The sequence below is a fragment of the Falco cherrug genome, chromosome 6 (genome assembly GCF_023634085.1).
Source record: "Falco cherrug isolate bFalChe1 chromosome 6, bFalChe1.pri, whole genome shotgun sequence".
NCBI classification, from domain to species: Eukaryota; Metazoa; Chordata; class Aves; order Falconiformes; family Falconidae; genus Falco; species Falco cherrug.
In genome coordinates this window covers 15,756,303-15,781,099 of record NC_073702.1, presented here as the reverse complement: position 1 = coordinate 15,781,099, position 24,797 = coordinate 15,756,303, and the positions used below count along the sequence as shown (strand labels likewise).

General features: G+C 38.4%; 1 protein-coding gene across 1 annotated transcript in view; it reads right to left on the bottom strand.

Moving 5' to 3' along the window:
* Positions 1 to 24,797, bottom strand: part of EYS (eyes shut homolog) — an 873,960-nt gene that overhangs the window by 270,053 nt on the left and 579,110 nt on the right. The window contains exon 34 of the mRNA XM_027809136.2: positions 19,157 to 19,307. Coding sequence (XP_027664937.2) covers positions 19,157 to 19,307 — 151 coding nt within the window. The remainder of the gene's footprint in view (positions 1 to 19,156; positions 19,308 to 24,797) is intronic.

The window sequence follows — 24,797 nt, the reverse complement described above, 5'->3', positions numbered from 1 at the left end:
AAACAGGAACAGGTGACTATTGTTTTCCTGTGATAAGAAGTTTGCATAACGTGCTTTTTCTCATGCAGCTTGAGTTTTGCGGCTAGATTGCTGCAATTTATGCCTAGATATTTATCATTACCAAAAACAAGTTAACAGATGAGTAAATTGATAGCTAAAGGAGATCAACTCTTGATTTCAGCTGTGTTGCAGGGAATGCATGAAGAAACAAGGTAATATTTGTGCATTCTCCTCAGGTGCAGACAGACTGGTCTGCAAGAGATGAACCTACAGTTCCTGAACACACAAGGAAAGAGAGGGTGACTAATCTAGGGAACTGCTGATTTTTAGGATCATTTGGGTAATTATTGCATTAGTTGCCTACTGGTACATACATTCTGTAAAATATATTTCCACCTTGTCGAATGTGCTGTAGCCTGGTTTCTCTTGTTGCACAGTTCCCTTTTAGGTTTACACCATCAGGCTGTATCACCACAAGAACTACAAAGAACAATTACAGGCCACTAACTGGTATCTGCTGGTATGCATGGTCAACACACTCCCTTTCCTGAGTGGTAAACCCTAGCTTTTCTCTGCTCTGCTTCATTGTTAAAAGAAGAGTGTAGTAGTCACTATTCAAGACTCTTAAATACAATTCTGCCTTGAAAAAGAGGCTGAAAGGGAGGGGTAAGACAGAGCCATACAAATGTAGTTACAGACTGCATGCGCATTTTCTGTGTGAAACCTTCTCCCCCCCCCCCACCCCCCCCCACCCCCCCACCCCCCCCGAGAAAAGGGTGCCTGTATAGCTTTTCAGGCCAAGCAGATAGTCTGCCATCAAGTTTCTTACAGGAGATCCCAGAGTACGCTTACTCAATGAATGATTACAGCCTACCCTCCCAAGCTTTGGGAGGCTGCTTGGAAACAGTATAATGTTCAGTTGGTGTCTGGACAGAACTCAAAGTGATTAGACGACAGATGTCTGGGATGCAGGCACTGAAGAGCACTGCTGATTAAGTCACTTAACTGTAGTCTTTAAGCTTTAAGCTATGCTGGAAGGGACTCATACAAAACACACCCTCTAAGGGCTCATGAAAGTTATCTGCTAACTCAAGCCTTACTTCTCACATCATCAACCAGACCTGTTGAAGTTTTCCAAAAAGGATCTCAAAGAGTCACACAGAGGAACTGGAACGGCATCATCTGTTGAGCTCCATTGCTTCCAGACAAAGGAAATAATTATTTCTTTTTGTTGTTTGTGTAACACATGGTGGCAAACCTATACCTACACTTCTCAGACATATATACGTTATGAATTGCATCCACTCCCAAGATGTCAACGTAAAGGGATAGCTCCATCAAACACTACAGATCCTGCTAGCAGACTGCTTGAATGTGCTCTCCATCCCATAATGCTGTGTGCTGCCACTTCCAAGGTAACAATCACTTTTTAAAGAGCAGCTTCCAAACTGGATCATGAACAATAAGCAAACAAAAGTGAAGTACCTGACAAGGTACCTGAGAAGGTCTTATGCACATACACTGTCACGTTTCCAGGTAAGTCAGTCAATTTGGGAACATGGAAGGCTATTGGATAAAAAGGGCTGAATGCGCTCAGCAGAAGATAACTCATCCCAAATACCTGTAACTGTTCTGATTTTTGCACACAGAACAGGAAGAAAACAGAAATGGTTAATGTTACTAAGATAAGCAGGGTTGTCAAAGAATGAAAGCATCACACATGCACTGAACATTTTTTCCCAGGACAATTCCCACATCAGCCCACACATCAAGAGAAGGTGTCAATGAGATGTCCTGCCAACAAAAATGGGCTGTAGCTGTTGCCAGGATCCTGTTGGAAGATGCAGGAGCTGTGGACTAATTAAGCAGCAACACCAACTACAAACTGAAGATCATAACAGCAGGTCAGCCTGGCAGCTATGGGAAAGTAAGTGCCCTCAGATTTGAAAGACAAAAAGCAATCTTGCATCCTTGCCAGTATGTTCAAAGAGAAATGATTACCTGGATTTGAACTTGCAAATTCATAAAAGCAACTTGCATGCAAATTCAAAACAGTATCACCCTTCAAAATGTTCTTCAAAATAAGGAAATAATCTCTACAGAAATGAAATCGTATCTTTGCATGGCATCAAATTGTGTCTTTGGATATCACCAAAAACAGCATATTCCCTCTGATAAAATTAGTGTCTTTTTGTATAGGGTGTAGGTGTCAATGTTTTAGAAGTAACAAGGTTGGAGAGATGACCTGTGTGAGGAGGGGCCAGGGTAGCCAGATGCCAGGGACAGCCGATTCCAGCCAGATCCAACAGACCCACCACAGTTCACAGCTGAGCCCAGCAGCCAAGACAGTGGTGCTTCTGTGAAAATGCCACAAAGGCAGAGGAGGCATGGAGGAAAAAAAGAAACAAAGTGCAAACATCAAGGTCAATATCTGATATGCTTCATGGTGCCAGAGCAGGTATTCCCCTGCAGGCCATGCAGAGGATCATGCCAGAGCAAATGGATTTTTTGTGAAAGAACTGTGGCCTGTGGAGAGGACCCAGGCAGGAGCAGGGCAAATGCGTGAGGAGGAAGGAACAGCACAGAGGAGCTATGATGGACTAAGCACAACCCTCCTTTCCCCTTATGCCACTTAGTGTCAGAGTGGAAGGAGTTGGGAATCAAATTGAGCCTGGGAAGCAGCAGTGTGGGGAGAGGGAGGATATTGTTGTCTTTGTTTCTCACTACCCAAGTCTGTTTTAATTGCCCCAAGTCAAAGTCCATTCTGGCCATGGTGTTAATTGGTAAGCAATCTCCCTGTGTTTATCCTAACCCACAAGCTTTTTCATCTTATTTTCTTCCCCTTTCAAATTGAGGAGGGGGAGTAGGTGAGCAGCTGGGTGGGCATCTTAGCCAATGTTAACCCACTGCATTCCCCCAAACTGACAGAGGCTTAGAAGGCAGCAGTATGGTGAAGTTAATCAAATGACCGTTAGTACCTAAGGTCAAGCACTGAATGTAAGAGGACCTTAAGATGGTAGATGAATACTATCAAGTCTTCCAACACATGGCTGCTGATACACAGGAATGAGCTGGTGGGAACAATGCAGACAATCCATGACAGATAAACAGCTGCCATCTGTAAGGCTGGTTAAACAACTGTTAGGTTGACCTTGAGGAGCACCTCAACAGAGGATGCACCTCAATCCAGGACTTTAAAGGAGTAAAGAACTTAAATCAGTTCTCTCCTGTCAATTCCTCCGTTTCTTTTGGGAGCCCTGTGCAAAAATTAAAGTATGAAGGGTACCAACAGGAGGAGGTACCTGATAGATCATGAACAATTTTCAGCATTATGGAATAATTGGTGGCAATGGCTGAAAAGTCCTCTAAGGTACCATTCAAGACAGGTTCTACAGTTTCAGATATTTTATTGATGAGTTCTTACTGGTGAACAAAGCCCAAAGAGCTCACTAGTGAAATCTGAGGGATACAGGAGAAGAAACTTTTTCTTCTAGCAGTCAGGCTCTTAACATCCCTCTTTCCTGTGAGACACATGCCTCTATACTCCTCTGATGCAGCCACGGAAGTAAAGGAAAAGGACAGCAGAATACATATAAGTACTCAGTATTCCTGGGGGTTTAGCAGTTATAGTTCATTCATTTTACGGATGACAGTAAGAGGGTAACAGTTGCCAAATTGCCTGGTCAGGCTCCAGCAAGACCTTACAGATGGAAAATAATCTTCCCTGTGTTAATACAGAAGAAAATTTCCATTACACCGTGTCTGACCTAACTCTTTGAATGCTGGATAGAAGTTTCCAGGATCAAACAGCACACTGCATTAGCATAAGAAGGCAGGCTGAACTTGAAACCCTCCAAAGCCCAAGAACAACACATCTCAAGGCATGTATGCCAGTGAGGAAACAGGTGCATCCGTCTCCTGACTGGCCACATTGCCATAATATGAAAATGCACAAAAGACACCCTGAAGGGAAGTTCCAGCTTGTGGGTTCAGAGAAAAAGACTCAGCAGAGTGAATTACCAAGGAGAGGTGCAAAAACCAGGGTTTGGATGTATGCTTTGGCATTGACCCCCAGTATCAGTATCAGCACTCGCACTGGTGATTAGAGCAGATATGGATCACAGAATCACAGAACTGCTTATGTTTGAAGGAACCACTGGAGGTCCTTAAACTAGGAATGACAGGAGAGGGACAGTTACCAGCAGTTCTGAGATGGACTGATGAGCAGAAGACTTTGAGGGTTGATGAGCAAAGGGCTTGGGGTGGTGTGACAGGAAGGGATCATAAAACCAAAAGAACAGTCTTTCAGCCTTTCTTCATATGAAAGATGCTCCAGTCCCTTAATTATCTTTGTGGCACTGTGTTGGAGATGCTCAAGTAAATCTGTATCTTTCTTGCACTGGGGAAGTCCAAAACCGGTCACATTCATTCACATGTGGCCTCACCCGTACTGAGTAGCAAGGATGAATCCCCTCCCCGACCTGCTAGAAACGCTCTTCCTAATGCAGCTGCAGGATATTGTTGGCCATCATTTGCTGTGAGGGTGCATTGCTGGCTCATGATCAGCTTGTTGTCCACCAGAACTCCAAGGTCCTCCTTTGCCAAGCTGTTGTCCAGCCGGTTGGTCCCACCATGTATTTGTGCATGCAGTTATTCCTCCTCAGACACAGGACTTTGCAATTCTGTTGTTGAACCTCATGAGATTCCTGTCAGTCCATTTCTCCAGTCTGTTGATGTCCCTCTGGATGGCAGCACAACCCTCACAGTTTTGTATCATCTGCAAACTTGTTGAGGGTTCACTCTGTTCCATCATCCAGGTCACTAATGAAGGCGGTGAACAGTACTGGACCCACTACTGAATCCTGGGGTATACTGCTAGCTGCTGGCCTCCAACTAGACTTTGGGCCGCTGATCATAACACTTCAGGCCTGGTCATTCAGCCAGCTTTTAATCCACCCCACTGTGGACTTATCTGTACCTGTACTTTGTCAGCTTATCTATGATGATGTCATAGGAGACAGTGTCAAAGACTTTACTGAAGTCAAGGCAAACAACATCCACTGCTCTCCCTTGTCCATCAGGCCAGTCACCTAATTACAGAAAGCTGTGAGGCTGGTCAAGTATGATTTCCCCTTTGTAAATCCATGTTGATGACACCCAGTGACCTTCTTGTCCTCCATGTGTTTGGAAATGGTTTCCAGGATTTTCTGCATCACATTCCCAGGGACTGAAGTGAGACTCTCCAACCTATATAGTTTCCCTGTATCTTCCTTCTCGCCCTTCTTAAAGACAGTGACATTTGCTCACTCTCAGTCTTCAGGAACCTCCCCTAAATGCCATGACCATTCAAAGATCATTAACAGTGACCTCATGATGACATCAGATAGTTTCTTCAGCACTCACAGGTTCAACCTGTTGGCCCTCATGGCCTTCACAGAATGGGTTTGAAGGGACTGTAAAGATCACCTAGTTCCAAGATCCCTGCCATGGGCAGGGACACCTTCCAATAGACCAGGTTGCTCAAAGCTCCATCCAACCTGGCCCTGAATACTTCCAGAGATGGGGCATCCACAAACTTCTCTGGGCAACCTATTCCAGTGCCTCACCACTCTCACAGTGAAGACTATCTTCCTTGTATCTAACTAAATCTACTCTCAGTTTAAAGCCACTGGCCCTTGTCCTATCACCGCATGCCCTTGTAAAAATTCCCTCTCCAGCTTTCTTGTAGGCCCCCTTGAGGTACTGGAAGGCTGCTGTAAGGTCTCACTGGGGCCTTCTCTTCTCCAGGCTGAACAACCCCAACTCTCTCGGCCTGTCTTCGCTGGAGAGGTGCTCCAGCCCTCTGATCATCTTTGTGGCCCTCCTCTTGATTCACTCCAACAGGTTCAGGTCCTTCTTATGCTGGGAGCCCCAGAGCTGAAGACAGTATTCCATGTGAAGTCTCATGAGAGCAGAGTAGAGGGGCAGTATCACCTCCATTGACCTGCTGGAGATACTTCTTTTGATGCAGCCCAGGATTTGGTTGACTTTATGCGCTGCAAGCACACATTGCTGGGTCACGCTGAGCTTCTAGTCCACCAGCACCCCCAAGTCTTTCTCCTCAGGGCTGCCCTCTATTCATTATCTGGCCAGCCTGTACTTGTTCTTGGGATTGCCCTGACCCAAAGGCAGGACCTTGCACTTGGCCTTGTTGAACTTCATGAGGTTCACATGGGCCCAGCTCTCAAGCCAGGCTCAAACCTCCGGATGGCATCCCTTCCCTCCAGAGCGTTCACTGCACCACACAGCTTGGTGTCATCAAGCTTGGTGACTTACATATTCCCAATTTGTTTAAGTGCTCCCTAACCTGGTCTTTCTCCACCAGTAGACAGTCTTCGTGCTCTAGATTTTCCCTCTGGTCTTAGGGGCCTGCTATTCCTGAAGGCTGGTTATATGGGTAAAGACCAAAGCAAAGAAGGTATCAAGTACCTTGACCTTCTGTAAGCCATTTGTAACCAGTTGCTCTGCCCCATTCCATACTGGACCCACTGTTTCCTTAACAGATGAAAAGCTGAATGCCCGAAATGGACTTGTCTTGCCAGATAAGTCTTGAATCACTGGTGTCAGTAGAAAAAAATCTAATGTGTCTCAGGGAATGATGTACAAACCCAAAGCTGGCACAAAGCTGAAAGGGACTCAAAGCTGAGTTCCTAAAATCAAAACTCAAAGACAACTTCAGAGCAAGAAATACCCAGTAGAAAAGCATTTCAACTCAGTACACTGTGAAATAGTTGCAGATATTCTTGTATTTTACATGTTGACTAAGAGGATAAAAAGAGCTTGAGCAGATCTTCTAGAAGTACTGCAACAGAAAAACATTCTGGTGTCACAAGAAAAACATTCTGGTGTCACAAAGGAATACACAACATGTACTTTCTTTCAAATAGATATGAATTTTTACAGTGGTATATCAATTCATCTGAGCGCGCCCACTGTTGCCTTTAGAAATTGAATGATACGATATGATTTTTTTTTAATTTATCTTTTATTTCCCAAACCTTTATTTCCCTATATAGGAAGTATTATTAATTAATAAAAAAAAAGTTTCTTCCACACTAAACAGAAATCTGAACTAAAATCTTTTATTAAATTCTCCAAATACAGTTTGTTTACATCCTCTTCCCCCTTAGTTTTTTTTTGAAAATGATCTCAAGAGATCAAGGCAGAGAAAGTTTCAGTGATGCCTTTGTATCAGTCTTTTAATTTACTAAGAATGCTATCTGGTATAGATTCAAGTATTTAGAACACAAAAATCTGAGTTCAGGCACTGTAGGTTTTACACAATTAAAACACTTTTGAGAAAAATACTTCCATGAAGTCAAATTCTGAGGGGATTTCAATGAGACAGTGGCAATTACCATCATTCAGGATTAGCAGAAGACTTAGCTAGTTTTCTTTTCTTTTCCATTTCTCCCCACACTCCTTTAATTTCAGATTCAGAAGCTTCAGCAGTTTGATTTCCCCATGCACAAACAGAGAGATCTGGTTATTTCTAACTGCATAAAAGAGCTTTAAGGGGACTTGGTTAAAGCCATGCATATCAAGACTCTCATAAAAATAAGAAACAGGAATAATCCATTTGGCTCAGCATCCTGATTCTGCCCAGAGCTGTGGAGTGCAAACCCATTGTTTTTGATGTTCGGATTTAGTGTTGCTGCTCCTAGCCAAGGCCTGCTGCACAGATGGCCCAGGGCTGTGAACTTCTTGAAGTTCACTGGCTTTTCTGCAAAAATATAGTGCAACTATAATGTCACTGGTTCAGGTGATCTGTAGCTCTGTAATAAGTGTAATGAACTTGGCATTCTTACATTATCTAATGAGACTGAATTACATTTGTAATCTTGCTTATAGTAATCAGTTTATACTGTGGCCTGCTGACATTATGTATGTGGAATGCAAATGCTTTTTTTTTTTTTTTTTTTTTTTTGTGTGTAGACTGGTTGATATTAATGAGATTTTTGCAGATTTGTGAAGCATAGCCATGTGAAAATGTATCACTGTTTACATTTATACATCACTTGATATGTACACCTTAAGTGCCTAATTTGATGCAGAAGATGATCACTGAGAAAAGATCCTCATCAGGAATACTTTCTGGTCTCTGTACTTAACACAGTGAAGGATATATTTTGCTTTCTGTTTTGAAATTATTTGTTATAGTTGTGGTAAATGTTATGGACAATGTTAATAATATAGTAATAATACAATATACTAATTATATTAATATTAGTATCGTTAATTAATATAGTATTGGTATTTGCACTACTAATATTACCATTTATATAAGACTAAATACATGCATACATACATATATAAGCATTTAATTATCAGTTCTCTAAACCAACTCTAATATGATTCAAAAAAGCAGTAAAAATATTAGAGAATATCACTGGAGAAGCAGAAAAAAGATGACTGCTTCTAATATACATGTTCACAATGAATAATAAGTCTGAAATAAATGTCAAAAATACTTCTCTCAACTATCTTTCTAATAAAATATGAAGTGCAATCTGTAGCTAGTAAAATCATCCACACTAATATGAATTTTTCAATAGAGCTTTATTAAGAAGTAGTAACTGAATAAAAAGAACTGAGGGGTCTTTATACTTACTTTTATGTATGCATTATAATGCATTCTGCATTTTCAATATTATAAATCTTGAATTTATTAGACATACAAGAAAGATTTATTGTAAATTTTGAGTAATATAGTCTAGGTTTAGATTTTATTATAACTAGCAGAATTCAAGACTTCTGCAGTCTGTATAAGCTGGGATTTTTTTTTTTTTTTTAGCTTTAAGCGTCCCACAGTACTAATACTGATCTTCAGCAAGAATTCAAACTTGTTTCAAGCAGATAAATCAGTAATAAATTCTCCAAAACACTTTCATGAACATAATCAGATATAAGAAAAAGCATTAACTAATCAATAATGTGGCTATAAGCATACTGCTTAATTAAATTAGAAAAAAATAAAACCAGATTGTTATGCCATTCGCTACAACGCTCTCTGCGCCTACCTCTTTAAGTTGGTACGTCAAATACTGCCATGTCCAAGATCAGACTTTACAACACAGACTGATTTGAAAGGAAGAACACAGGCAAGTAATAGAGTATTACAAGAACATTTTGGGTTTTCCTTGATGGTATCACTTCCCTGCATTGTTTAGCCCTGAAGAACTAGCAAGATCACACCCTTTGATGGTAACAGCTACTGGCACACTAGGAACGAAGAATCCCAACAGTAGAGCTTTGTATACATCCAGAACTTGCAGAAAAATATCTTACATCTCTAATATATTTCTCTTTGGATCAATGGGATTACACAAGACAGTATATTGCCATTATACAGTAGCCTTACTACAGCATATCAGAATTACATTAAAACTGATTTACCAATTCAATTCCATTACATTTCTCTCTTTACCTGGAAAATCTTTTTTTAAAAAATAAAAAATTCACATTCAAAATATACATGATACAACTAAGCTAGGTAAATATGTTAAAAAAAATAATAAAATGTAATACGAACCACTTGTGTGCTTTTAAATACATATCCCTTTCTGTCAAACCACCAAACCATTATTTCTTTTCAAAAGACAAGAAACTGCCTCTGGAAAAATACCTGAATTCTAAAAAGAAAAGGAAGCAGTCAAACAGTAAGAATATGACAAGCATCCTGATGGTAGAAAATAAACACTGGGATATCAAATCATGTAAGGTGTAGGCTGCACCAGAAAAAAGGCAATCTTAAGAATGTAATCAAATAAATATATCCAAACTAGCACAAATCCTTCTTCACTGAAATTTCATACAGAAAGAAAAAAACTATATTAGGGCTGTACTATATATCACTAACCAAGATGGTGATAGTGCTTGTTATATAGTAAAGGAGATTAGAAAGGTTGAGACACAAAACACAGTAATAGGAGACTTTAATTACTCTCAAGCAGTCTGGTAAAAAATCATGACAATATATGATGCAGGGACTACATTTTTAGATGCTGTAAATAATGGTTGCTTGGAAGCATTAGAGAAACCACAAGAGAAATAATTCTTGATTTTGCATTAAGCTAGGCATAGGATTTGTTTCAATATAGAAAAATTTAAAAAAAAACCAAACATTTAATAACACTGACTATAATGTACTCAATTTCAGTGTTCTTCTGGGAGCAAAACAGACTTTAAAAATCCACCAAAAATAGTTTAACTGCAACAGAACAAGGTTAGTAAGGATAAAAATAAATGGAAAAACTAATGGGTAAAGTGTTTGCAGGTTACAGAAGAACACTTCCATACAGTCCAGATAACTATATGCTCTAGCAGGAAAAAAAAAAAAAATAAATGTCAAGCACAACTTTTTTTTTGAAAAAAGGAGCTTGAACGACAAAGTAGCAGAATAAAGAAGACTATTAGTCAGCATCTTTCAGGCCAAAACAAAGGTGAAGGGTATAAAGGGAAATTTCTGGTAAATTTAAGTCTACAACTATGATTATTCAAAAAGGTTCTGGGACGTAATTTATTTTAAGCAGAAAAAAAATACTTGTAGAATCATAGAACCATAGAATCATAGAACAGCCCAGGTTGAAAGGGACCTCGAAAGATCAATTGTCCAACCTTTCATGGGAAAGGGAGCTGATGAAATTAAGCACTCTGTCCTATTGCATATTGAAAACATCTAGTGATGGGGAGTCTACCATGCCCCCGGGAAGGTTGTTCCAGTACTCATCAAAACTTGATGATGTTCCAAAACTCATCAAAACATGAGAAGTGGGAAGCCTGGAATAGTTCAAAGGCAGTATAGAACTTCTCACTTAAATCCCATTTGGTACCAAAATACAGGAAAGTGGCAAATATGATACTAGTTTTTTTCAAAGGGACTATGAAAGGCTGAAACGATTGAAGCAAAATAATACCCAGCAAATCTATATTCAGAGGCAAACTCCCTGAAAGTTGTAATAAAGAATGTAAGTAGCAAAACCATGGAACAATATGCCATAAATAATCAGTGTAAACTTTTATAAAATGAAGTTATGTTTCCCCAGTTATGAGAATTCCTTGAACATATTAATGATCCTACATAAAAGGGTCATCAAACAACATAGCTATTTAATTTCCAAAAATATTGTGACATTGTTCCCCACCGTAAGTTTTTGAAGAAAATTAATAGTCATGGGAAATACAGGAAGGTCTTCTTTCAGGTTAATAAACTGGTTAAAAGAAAGTGAACATAAATTACAAATACTAGGTCAGTTCTCACATTGGTAAGCTGTCACAAGTATCGCCAACTGAGTCCCGTGCTGTTACACACACTCACAAATTATCTGAGAATGTATGAAGTACTGAGGTGAAAAAGCTTGCTCATTAAAGTATTCAGAACAGTCAAAACAGTAGCTCCCTGCAGAATGCAGAATTGTCTCTTCATTCAAGAGACAGGATCCCTGATTGCAGTGAAATGATTAAACATATAAGAAAGAGCATGTAGACCATGGCTCCTCAATCTAAAGACGAATGAGTAGCAATGGATGTGACAGCAGTCAATAAAACAATGAATGACACATAGAAGATGCATTTTTGGTGATGTGACAAATACCTATTTAGTCTCAGTCTGTGTATTTATATAAAAAGCACATAAATACATACAATAGCTTAAGGAAGAATAAGCAGAGCTCTCAATTAGAATAAGCATTCAAGTGATGCAAAGACAGAATCAGAACATATCCCAAATAGGACATTAGAAAGAAAATACCTGTCAGGATCTAAGGCTGTCATGTCAAGATCCAAGAATAAATCAGACACTCTTCAGGATGTACAATGCATTTCAAACCAACACTCTGAAAAAGCATTTCTGAATACTGTAATCACAAACCTGACAACAGAGAAGACTCAGAAGACCTATAATGTGTGTAAGGGAAGTCAAATTAAATGGAGTGGCATAAATACAAGGACAAATATTTTAATCCTTTTTTTTTAAAAAATACAGGCGCTGGAATTGATACAAACAGGAACAGCTCACAGTCTCCGCAGTGTAGCACTGAAACCACATGAAGATGTTGGACAGAAGAGTCAACGAGTCAACACTGTTCACTGTGGCATTCGCTTTTATTTTATGTATCACAGTAGAACCTCAAACTCAAGTGCATAGCTACTACAAGCTAAGCACCTATATTCCACTATACCTTTAAGCAAAGACTTAAGCAAAGTTGCCCGGCAACTAGCTCCCACTTTTTTGAGCTACAGTTTAAACACACAGAGCAGACATTGCATTAAATTATAGCAGATATGAAATATCCTTTAAAAAACTGCCAAGCAGATTTATGATCTCATGTAAAAAAACTATAACCAGTCTGCAGGTTTCATTGTATACAGTGATTAAAAAATATAAGGTAATTGAAGCAGGGTTTTTTAAAACTTAAAGAGGACTTATGAACAGATCTGGCAATTTTACTAGCAATCAATATGTCAGAATTCTGTCAAAATAAAATGGTTTTACAAACCATAAAATCTTTAATAACTGAGTATCACAATTTTGCATACGCTGTGGACCAACAGGAAATTTGTGGAGGTTCAAGAACTGGCCCCTCTGAGGTTTTAAACTACTCACTCTTGCTCATACCACTATAGCAAGCAGTTGCAGTCATGTAACAGTCTAGTATGCCTTGTAATCCTACAAAAGATTGGATGTCCTTTCCCTTGTTGGCTTCTCCAGGAATCTTCTCAAGCTGAACACTGCAGCCCAGGGGGCATTAACTGGGTTAGGACCACTGCAATTTGCTCACATCTGATGACTACTGGAGTAGGATGTTAAAGCATCATGTAAATATAATATTATTATAAATTTTTATGTGAAAGTTACTGTCAGAGCCCCATTCTGTAGCTTTATCAGATAAAGTGAATGCCAAATAATCAAACTTGAATACTGTGCACAGATATTACTAAATTCTCCCACTGCTTTGCAATGCTTCAGCAAAGGAAATGGATCATAAACTGTGTCTAACTAGACAGTTACAGAGGGATTACTGTTGCTTTGGCCTATGGAAGCACAGCAGCTGTAACATACAGCAAACTACTTTCAGATTATTCCACGTTAAGGGCCTGATTCTGTATTTTGTAACACCTGTTTTACATTGTCTATTTTTTCTTTCGATGCCACTGAATTCAGTGGATGAGTAACTGTGACAGAAAGAATGCTATTTTATGTCTTAGCAATCATTTCTTAAAAAGTTTAAAACATTTTTATCTACATATGGTCAATACCTGAAAATGCTCTGAGACTACATGGGCAGTTTCATAGCATCATACGATTGTGATATCACACTATCTCCTTTTCATAAGAAAAACTACGGTTTTTTATATATGCACAGCATATTTTATACCTATGTATTTAAAATGTGCCACCAAAAAAAAAGTTCACTCGAGTATGTGCTAGTAGTCCAACTAAGAGACTTTACATGTATAATGATTTCCACCTCATGTTAGCTACAACACTAACACACTATGATCCTGAGCATATCACTCAATTAATTACCTGTTGCCATTTTCCCATTGGTAACATGGGGATACCAGTGCCCACATATATTTTTGCATACTTTCTACCTAATGCTTTATCTTTATTTAGAAGATTGTTCTCCTGGTACAGAAGCTTCCTTTCCTTCTGAAAATTCCCTGTTTTGAATACTCGCAAAGTTTAATTATAGAGAACTGCTTATGCTGAAAAGTAATATGAAGATATAATGACATTTCACATTCTCAATACTAAAATACTATTGTCTAGAAATATAAATTATTGGAGCAATTATAGCAGCAGAAATAACACTAGTACTGCAATCAACTGTTGCTGTAGGTATTTAAAAGCAATCTTTAATTTACCTTTGAGTGTACCAATCTTCTCTGCAGCAGAACAAGCTATTGTAAACAACTAATGATACTAAAGCTAGCATGAAATTAACTATTCTGAAACACCTATTGAGATTTCAGAAATTATAAATTCGTTGGTTTTTTAAATTTCTGGTTTAACGTGTCTTTTTCTGTGTGCAATTTGGTTTCTATTCCCCTGTTGTTGATTTTTAAGTCTTAGAAAACAGCTACCATTAACAGCTTTAAAAAAACAATGTTTTAAAAAGATGATGCTATTTAACTGTAATTGATTTTGCCATTTACCTGTCTCCTAGATGTGACAAGACTGAAGTATGCCCATCACACTCTTTAACAAAGAAATAGGACGTGATTTAAAAACAAGTAATAAACAAAGCTGTCACAGAACTGAATGGGAGTTTTTTCACTTGTAGAGACAGCAGGACGAGATGTTTGCCAGCCAGCTATTTATAGCTCAGTTTTCCTCCTGACTGTTCAGCTTTGCCTTCCTACGCTGTCAGATGAATCCACTAAACTTTGCAAAGGACAGTTTACAGACAGTCATAAAAACAATTTCTTGCTGTGTCTGAAACAGTTTGCAATGCTTCAACCTGGATGAATTTGTCCAAGGTGTTTCAGTGTGTGTACCTGCTACGTCGTTTGTTACCCACATCTTCAGAACCTTCAGAATTCATAGCCAGACAAGTATTTTTTTCTATCTTTGGCCTGTGGGTATGTAACATCAGATAACTGTAGACGTGTATGAGGAGGAAGTGGCAGAGATATGCTGTTATGGACTGACCACAACCTCCACTCCCCATCCCTCTGCTGCCATACAGGAGGAGAAAACAAAGGGCCTGGGAGTGAAGTTGATTCTGGGAAAACCCTTCCTTTGTCCACAGAGCCAGTCATCTCAACATGGAAGGTAATCATACTGGTCAGGCAGTTTTCCCTTGGTAAATCCATGCTGGTTGTTCCCAAGGGCCTGCTTGTCCTTCATTTGCTTCTACAGTTGTCTCGGAACTGAGTTGTGCTATTGGCCTGACCAGCTCATGGTTACACAGCCCTTCCTCCTTGGTCTTTTTAAAGATGAACATGACATCACATTTATCTTGTTCCAGTCATCAGGGACCTCCTCTGATTTCTCTAGTCTTTCAGAGGTGATAGAGAGTGGCCTTGTGATAACATCAGCCAGTGGTGCATGCTTGTATGCATCCCGTTGTATGGACCCATGACACTTTTTATGTCCAGTTCACTTAAGCAGTCCATAACTTTATCTCCCTCTGCTGTTCGTAGTGTTTCTCCCCACCAACCACTGCCACTAGGTACAGAGATCTGGGTGGTCTGAGAGCTTCTGATGAGTGAAGAAATCTATTGGGTATTATGGCATTGCTTCCCGAGATGTCACAGATGTTCTTTTAAATATATCACTGCCTTGAGGGTAATCTGTTCTCCTGAAGTACCTTCACAAGCTTTGGCAGCAACTAAGAAGGAGATTCAAACTTCTGTTGATGGTGTGCTAAGTCTGTTACTACCATGGGCAGCGGAAACATATATAGTTGGTGCTTATCAAGCCTTCCAGTCTAGAACTATTATGATATTTTTAACTGATATTTCTATCAAAATAGTGTATAATAGGCAGAATACCAATCAGGTTCAGAACAGACTCAAACCACCTCAATGAGTACATTCAGGGGAACAGTAACTTCTTTCAGTAATACCTGAAAGATCCCATGGTTTCCTGACCAATCCTTAAGAAGACTAAAAGTATTTTCTCCCTTAAACACAGAGTAAAATGCTACCCCTTATGGTACCCTTTGTACAGAATAGTATTAAAGAAATAAAGGAAAAGCAGTCAATATATCTGGAGGTAATTCCCCCCTCATATTTGGAGAAGAAAGCTTCAACTTTTTGAGACTGAAAGGCTGAGTAATTGTTGCACTTTGCCTTACATGTTGAGGGCACTCTGACTCTAAGCAATAACGAAAAATAAACATACAGACAAAAAAATAAATATGTGGAAAAAATGCATGGACACTTGAAAGCTGATCAGAAAAGCACAGAATAGGAAATCCTCAGAGGACACACTATTTTATCCTGAGGGCTTCACAGATCGTATCAAACTTCACTCATAAAGAAAGAAAGAGGAATAGAGCCTGGAAATTAATAGTGTAGTATTAGCCAGTTCTAGTAATACAAAACTCCTGTGTCAACAGCTTCTGGCACTAACAACTAGAAGTTCTCGTTAGACAGCAGCTGAAGCAGTCTAGGGTCTGAAGTCACACTGCTCTCTACAGTTTCCACAATATTGAAAGGTAGGAGAGCCAACAGCAGAGTGAACTACTCCAGTGAGAGAAAGAGCTCATCTAAAACAAGACAATGTATTATTAGGCAGATACTACAGGTATTACAAGGGTCATTATCAGACTTGACTCCAAGAGCGATCACAGCGTTTGTCAGAAAAAGCTGAGTCTCAGCTGGAGCAGAAATCTCTCTTGAAGCGAACTGCGGGATGAAGGTCAGAAACAGACCTTTTCCGTTTCAGGGATGATGATGGTGTTACAATAGAAGCCTGACTGCCTGGGTCAAAGCTGATGAGAAGGAAACTTCCTGGAGTGGTTTCCTACTGCTGGGATTGAAAAGCCCACATAAAGAGAACTTTGACAGACGGTTCTCCATTCTCTGACAAAAAGGAAAAATATAGCCTTTATAGACTGTATGTGGCCTGTAGCCAACAGACTTTGATAGACAAGCCAAGGAAAATTAAACTTGCCCAAAGCTATAAAAAAGTAAAAATAAAGCAAAACGAGACACTAAGATCAAAATGAAGACAAAAATCACAAATGAGCAAAGAAAATCAAGTTATAAAATAAAGAAATAAAAGGCTGAGGTAATCTCAAACAGAAAGCAATGCACTGCAAAAAACCTTCATGGAAAACTAGAGATGCAACTGGGGGTTGAGCATGTATTTTTACTTTTTGGGGAAGTTATATGAACATATGCTTTCCAAGTACTAAATAGAGCTTAAGTGTCACCAGCTTGAGCACTTGCACACTTCCCACATCTATTACTTAATCTAAATAACAATCATGGGCCATAACATTTCATTTACTAATCCTGCATTAAGAATAAAACTGCAACATCCTTAAAAAAAGAAAGCTCATCTTGATATGACAATCAAAAACACATATAGACAAAAATGTTTTAGCAGTAAATTACCCTTAGACCATTGTGTTTTATCTCTATTTTGACTCATCTAAGGTAAACGTATTTTTCTGGATTTTATTTTGCCTTAGTGAAGAGCTATTTACCATCTCAAAGTTCCCTCTCACATACACATTACTGCGTATAACCCTCAAACAAATCGCTTTTTTACCTGCTCTTAAATACATTCCATGGACTGAGCTTTTCTAAGCCTTCACTATAAAGTCTTTGGGGGATCCCCAAAAATATTTCTCTTAGCTTCTAGAAGACAGGTCATTTAAACATCTAAATTATAATTTTCTGATATCTTATTAATATAGAACTTTTCTTTAAGATACATTTATGCAAGTAATAGGATAAATTATTCCAGATGAATGTATAGTTTGTGTATGAACATTTGAATTAAGGGGAAAATTATATAAATACAAATACTATTTGACATGTTCTTTTAATGCCAATATGTGGTATTTAGAAGTACACTTTTGGCTGAGTATTTTACAACCTTAAAAGCACCTACTCACAAGGACTTTTAAGTTGGATTTCACAATATTGTCACTTCATCAGTTACTGTACAATTTACCATACGGTGAAAGCAATCTAGAAATGCTGCATTATAATAACAGCATCAAAACCACATCTGTGCTTGAAATTACTCTATTTGCTCATTATAAGATGACTTTCACCTACTGAAGAACAGAACAGAAATAAAAACGTTAAAACAATTGTCACAGGGTGAAGTCCACCCAAAAGTATGGCTTAAGAAATGAAACCTGGACTACATATGTCCTGCTCTGACTACATGATTCTGCTGTACACTGGGAAAACAAAAAACCCACAGATTAACTTTGTTACAGTGATGACAGCTACCCAAAGATCAGTGATCAGATAAGTGAGACCTGGACTACAGCGGCCCAGCGCAAAGTGTAGTTTATTTCATAATGTGTAGAAACCCACTGAAGACAGATAATCTTTGTTATGCAATACCTTTACACTCTGATAACATATTTGAGACATGAAACCAGAGGCTGAAATAATCCAGGCTGGCTTTAGATAAGGGGGAAGTCAGAGACAGATTTGGGACTATGTGACTGGCAAGGCCACTGGCACATTAAGGCAACAATTTAGGTTTAAAAATGTATACATAGTTATGACAATAGCCCCTTGAGTGCAGAAGGGGACTCCATACTCAGACACCTGACAAAATGTAGAAGGCTGAGCCAGCTGGGATGTGCTTTGTATAGGGGCCATGCTGCCAGGAGCTGGACTGAGTGCCCCCTGGGTGTATGGTGCCAGTCTGAAATTACAGGGGCTGGGACTTTGATCTGTGTGCGTGTGAGGAGTTTGAGTGTCACAGACTAAAAGAGAAATCACTACCTATACTCAACCTGCTTTGAAAAAAAATTGTACATTGTAAGTTGCTTAACTCTCTACCCCAAATTCCTCCATAACAGCAATTCAGGAATGATCCACTTCTCTCCAACGCTCTGCATGACCCCTGTATGTACTGTTCTTCCCTAGCACTGTGAAAGCCCTAGTGCATATTACTTCTCACCCCTGCACATGCTGTTTCCCTAGCTGCATACAGGGCCTCAAGTTCAAGCTCCTGTACCATACCTCTCATTCATTAATGCAGTTCCACAGGTTAACTCTCACTGGCTTGGCCCATTTTCACACACACCTCTCTGTGCCAGCCCACAATGCAAGCAGAGAGCCTCTTTCTTTACAAAACCCAGTGCAGTCACACTTTTCACATTTCCACAGAACCAGCACCTGAGATAACAGGTACGTCCTCTAAATTTAATTGTACTTGCTCCTTAACTCTGCCTACTCAAGTCAAACAGGATTGTAGATTGTATCTTCAGGCAAGAATGCTGTTTCTGTTAACTTACCAAAGTCCCATGCACCAGCAGAACTCTGCAAGGGACCATAATCATCCCTTAGATGTAATCCTCAAAAAACTGTAATTTTTACTTTTTGCATAAAGTCTCTTATAGTCTATTCAATATACCACTCCCAAAATAACAAACATCTTAAATAAAAATAATAAGGAAATAAATACCTGTTTTATTGCATAATGATGAGGCAAACCACCAACAAATATGGATCCTGTTTCAAGCCAATATGAACTGGACCAGAAATTTCTAGGTTTACTTGTCTTTGCAGATGTTTCCAGGACCGACATTTCTGCTTCACATGATACTATGCCTTGCCTGCATAAATTTAGAAACAGGCACGTTTTACCACCATATATAGTTTACACCACTATCTGACAAATTAATTAGGCTGTTACTAAACCAATGAGGAAAGAAAATTAAGTAAATAGCTGGTTTTATATTAAACACTATGAACACAAAAGAAGCTGTATAACAAGCGGTAAATTGGTATGTCTTTGGGGTTTGACTTCATTAAAATCAAGCCACATTGTAAATCTGAGCAGTGTAATTGCTAAAAACCCAAAGCACATAGTAATGGCTGAATAAAAAAGTTAGACAATTTTTAACAATTACAAGAAGGCTTTGTAATTTGAAAAAAAAAAGACATCTATTGACCTCAAATATTTTAAATATCCCTCTTTTTCATCACAAAAAATATAATCCAGAAAAGCAATTTAAAATAAACTGCATTTTAGAGTGTAGACATACTATTATCTGTAATATTTACCTTCAAAAGCATCATTCCTAAAACTGAAGGCAGTAACATTAGGTCCTGAAATTAATACATACAGTCGCTTTTACTTCCCCCCATCCACACACTCTCTTTAAAAAGCGTTGCTCTTAACAGCAGGCATAAATTGTTAAAAATAAACAGAAGAGGCAAGGTAAACAATTTAGTTTTGTTCAATTTATGATTATTTTTAATAAAGCAAAGCTCATTCACATTCCAATAACCAACTGGCAGCAACCACTGTCTCTTCATGAAAGAAAGCACAGTGGAGAAACGTCAGAACTAAACAGGAGTCTCTCAGGTAGGAATTTCTCTGCACACAAACCAAACTGGAGTTTAATCAGCTGTATGTTTAAAAATATTGAAGTGCCTTTGTAATACAGGTGCTAGAAAAACAATCTGTATGGAAACAGCATATACCAAGAAAACCCTATAAAAGCAACAGTCTATAATTTAACTAGGATGCTGTAGTAACATGTGAATTCAGTTTATCTTTGATAATGCAAAGTTAGCTTCTGCAAGTTATTAGTTACAAAAAGAACATGGAAAGTTTTCTTCACCATCTTCTGTCAGATAATGATACATAAAGGATTTCTCACGCTGTTTGATAAGGTCTTCTATCATATTTTAATTGAGAGGATTGAGACTTAACATCAGCAACCTTTGCAAAAAATTCTCTATATTTGTTTTCCATATAATTCTGTTTTGGTGATACTTTCAGAAAAATATGCAAGCATAGTATCAGTCTTTTAACATAAAGGATTATAAATGTTTTTGTAAGCAAAATGGCCTGTCCATCCTATGATAAACAACTTCATAAAGTTTCATTCTGTTGTTAAAATCAATATTAAAGAGAAATAAATAGGGGTTTTAATTCTGTAGACTAAAAATAAACTTCTTAAGGGATCAGTTCAGGGGATTTTTTTATTCCTCCTCAATTTTTACAAAGTTTTCTCTAAACTCACTAATTAATAGCGAAAACGAATGAGAAAAAGCAATGTTTTCCTATCACATTTTATAGATATTATGCAATGGTTGTATGTCTAAGCACATACACAAAGTTCTGCAGCACACCATTTTGATTATTTGCTTAAAAAGGAAGTTTGGTGATAATGTGGGTGACCCATACATACATTCTCAGTAGCTCTGTTTGCAATGATCAAGCAGTTTTTCCTAAGGTTTAAACCCTGCGTGACATCTTGGATATATTCATGCTACAACAGAAAGCTGCAGTAAGAGTTCTAAGGAAAAAATTATTGATGTTTAAATATCTAAACTTTTCTTTCTTATAAAAGGATATAATCTTTATGAATAAAATCATAATGATAAGACAGCAATCTTTCTGAAATATTTTAAATCAGACTTGTTTTAACGCAACATAATTCTTGAGATCAGAGTGCAATAGGGTCAGGAAGGGAACTGATAGGCATTTTTAATTTTTTTAAATTCATGTAACAGATGTGTTAAATGAAGGAAAGCTGCCCAAACAACTGCTTTGTTTTGTTTTGTTTTTAAGTACAGTTTCTTCTACACAGTTTGCAATGCTAATGCTGTAACTGGTTATGTGACCATGTATATACTTCTATTACACAAGCACCCGATTTACAGATTTAGCTCTTTTGATGATAACTTTAGACATGCTTTTTAGTTCGTCCTTAATAGCTTATATGATGGATATGCAGATATATTTTTGTGTGCATATAAAAATATAATTTGAAATTCATTCCAAGTACTACATATCAGAAAACAAGTTAATGCAATTCAATAGCATGAGCTGCCTTCACCATCAGCTTGTTAAAATGTCAGCCTTGCACCTCTGATTGTGCTTGATTGAATCTAGCAGGGTCTGGCCAAATCAGAATAACAACCTTAAACCATTATTGTTTAGCATTTGCTGATGATACTATCATCAGGTCATATATACACTCTATGAAATTTCCATCAAGCTTTTAAAACGGGTTTTCTACAATCAGCACATTGGGTGCTTTAAAGGTCAAGTAAGAAGACAAACTTTTTTGCATAATTATAAATGTGGAAATGCATACAGCAACTCTCAAGCACTTTTGCTGGGTAAGCTACCAGTAATTGTGCCTCAGTCCAACCCAGCAGTAATAGTTCACAGTTTTCTCATTTGCATTCACACAAATGTAATGATTAAATACTGGCTTATTAATTATAACCTGAAGATGCATGCTGTCTAAACAGTATTAAATCCATTGCCCAATGCCTCGCAGGTTGGAAGGATGGAAAGGTCAGATAATAATTTGATAACTGTTGGGATAACAGTACCTAAACATGACAATGTCTGCATGAAATCCAAATCCTTTCACATAATGTTCTTGCTCACTGACATTTGTTAGTGATGATTAAATGACATGTTTGGGATTATGATAAAATGGTAAAAAGGTAATAAAACAAATGGGGGAAGAGGAGGAGGGAAAGGAGGATGTCTAGATAAAGTATTAAGTGCCAGTCCTGCCATGCAGTCTTGTGTTAGTGAGAACCACCATCACCACAGAAGTTTGTCTCAAAATTGCTATGGCAGGAAACTCACAGCATCACCACAGCAAATGTTTCTCAACATTGTCAAGGCAGGAAACCCAGCGACTGACACCATGGAGCAATGGGGGGAGCTAATCCTGAGAAACCTAACCAAACCCCTCTGCGTGCCCCCAGACCCGGCGTCAGGGGCATCGAGGAGCCTGGAGAACTCTGAGGACCCCCTGATGGTATTGGGCACGCACACCACCACCGGGTGGAAGCTGTGGTAAAGCAGAACAGCTCATGACAACCCTATAAAAGAACGGAACCAACCAATATCAGACAGAACGTTCCCACACTGGACTTGGAAACTAATCAGACTGTTGGGACACTGCAGCTCCAGGGTGGCAGCTATTGCTGTGATCTCTTTCATTCATTCATTCATTCATTTTTTCTTTCTTTGTTTCTTTCTTTCCTTCCTTCCTTTCTCTCTTTATCTCTGGCTCCCTCTCCTTTGCATTTGCAAACCTATTGTCAGGCAAATAAAGTTCCTTGGCTCTTGACTCTGTTTTGACTCTTAATTGTATTGCCCAGAATAAAAGCAGAACCTTGCTCCAGTCTTGGACCAGCATTCCCAGCATGGACAAGTCTTGCTGGGAATAAAGCTCCTTTAATCTGGTTTTCCTGATAAGAAAAGGAAATCTCTTATTCTAGAAACAAGATTGAAACTTTCACCCATGTCTAGCAATTTCACTTCAAACGTGGTCATGCTAAATGACAATAAACAATTACCTAATTACGTCTGAACTATTGCAGATGTAATGTTAGCATTCAATCTACTAAACAAAAACAACTGCAGGTTTGCAAACAGTTGTATCAAATATGAGTTGTGAACTATAATAATTAAATAGGTTTTACTATCATATATTCTAAAAAACAAACATCAAAGTTCCCTGATTTTATTGAAGACAACTGATTAATTAAAGCTGAGAAACACACTGCATATTTGCTGTGTCTGATTATTATTTTACAGATTTCATAGCTCAAAACATCCAAAGCAACACTTCACTCTTTCCACTCAGTACCTAGTAGTTTTCATTTTCTGGTTTCATACTCCAACTGCTCCCTGCAATAGAATGCTTTTTTTTTTTTGTAAACTTGCAACACAACAATAGACCTATTTTCACAGACAATTAAGAGTTACATTTTCTTAATGCACATTTAAAAGGTGGGATCAATTTTGACTCAGCACTGGTTTTGAAACCCTTAAGGCTTTGTAAGGGTGTTTGAGACAACTTTAAGAATGAAAAATCTGGACCTCTGCTCAGAGAGGTTGTGTAGGTTTCACCTTTTGAGGTTTTCAAAACGTAACTGCATACAGCCCTGAGCAACCTGGTCTGACCCCATGGCTGGCCCTGCTTTCAGCAGGAGGTTGGACTACAGACCTCCTGAGGTCTCTTCTAGCTTGAATCGTCCTACGATTCTACAGTCCTGTGACATTTTTATTCAGCAAAAAACCCTCAACCCTGTGCTAATAATATTTAAGCAATAAGACAGAATCTCATATTAATCTCAGAAAATATCCCAGTTACACGCGCAGTCATTAAATTTTCAGTCTGCAGTAAGATGTATCATTTTCGACTGCTCACATCTGTTGGTGTTGACTGTGCCCTACTAAGACACCAGTTGACAGACTCTTTCATGTTGCAGATGAACTAATGAGTCAACAACATATTTTTTCTCGTTCCCTCTGACAGCAGACTCATATTTCCTGGACCTGGAGCTGACTTGTTAGTCTATTCTTAGAGAGTGATTTAACTAAATAAATAAGAACAATGAAGCTAATGACAAGGCATGATGTAAATTCCTCTAAGAATACAGAGGGGAAAAAATAGTATTTGTTTAATATTCTAAGGAATGAATAAATATGGCACCCTGTTACTTTTTTCTCAGAGGTTACACTGACATTACTAAGCTGAAGAGGTCCACAACATGAGTTTGAAGTCCTGACACATAATCATACACATTTTTATGAAGTTACCACAGTTCCTGTTACAGTTGCCACCCAGGCTAGCTATCCCTTCAATTCTGAAAACTGAAAAAGTTCACCGGTTGGTGCAATTCAGGAATCATTTCCAGTTTAAATGTTGCCATCCATTTCGCAGTAAGTATTTTTATAGATGTGATCTGGACCTGCCAGTTGGCCTCAGGTCCAGAGAACAGTATTCAGATTTTAGTTTCATTTACTACTATGGATTTAGCTAGAGAAAAAACCCAATGATCTACGCCTCTGGCCATTTCTGTCTTTGCTGTTTGGAGAGCTTCAGGTTTCCTGCTGCTGACATTCTAACAAACTTAAATACCACTTACAGAAATTAAACTTAGAAAATAATACACACTTATTTCAAGTTGATGTAGATATATATGAAGTGTCATTTTGTGAAAAGTTTGGCCCAAGTTAGAGTGCTGTTTCAAGCATTAAGACAGTGTCAAGTTCAGAGTCGGATCTGACTTGCAACACTGACATTTTATTTCAACTGACACTGAAAGACTGT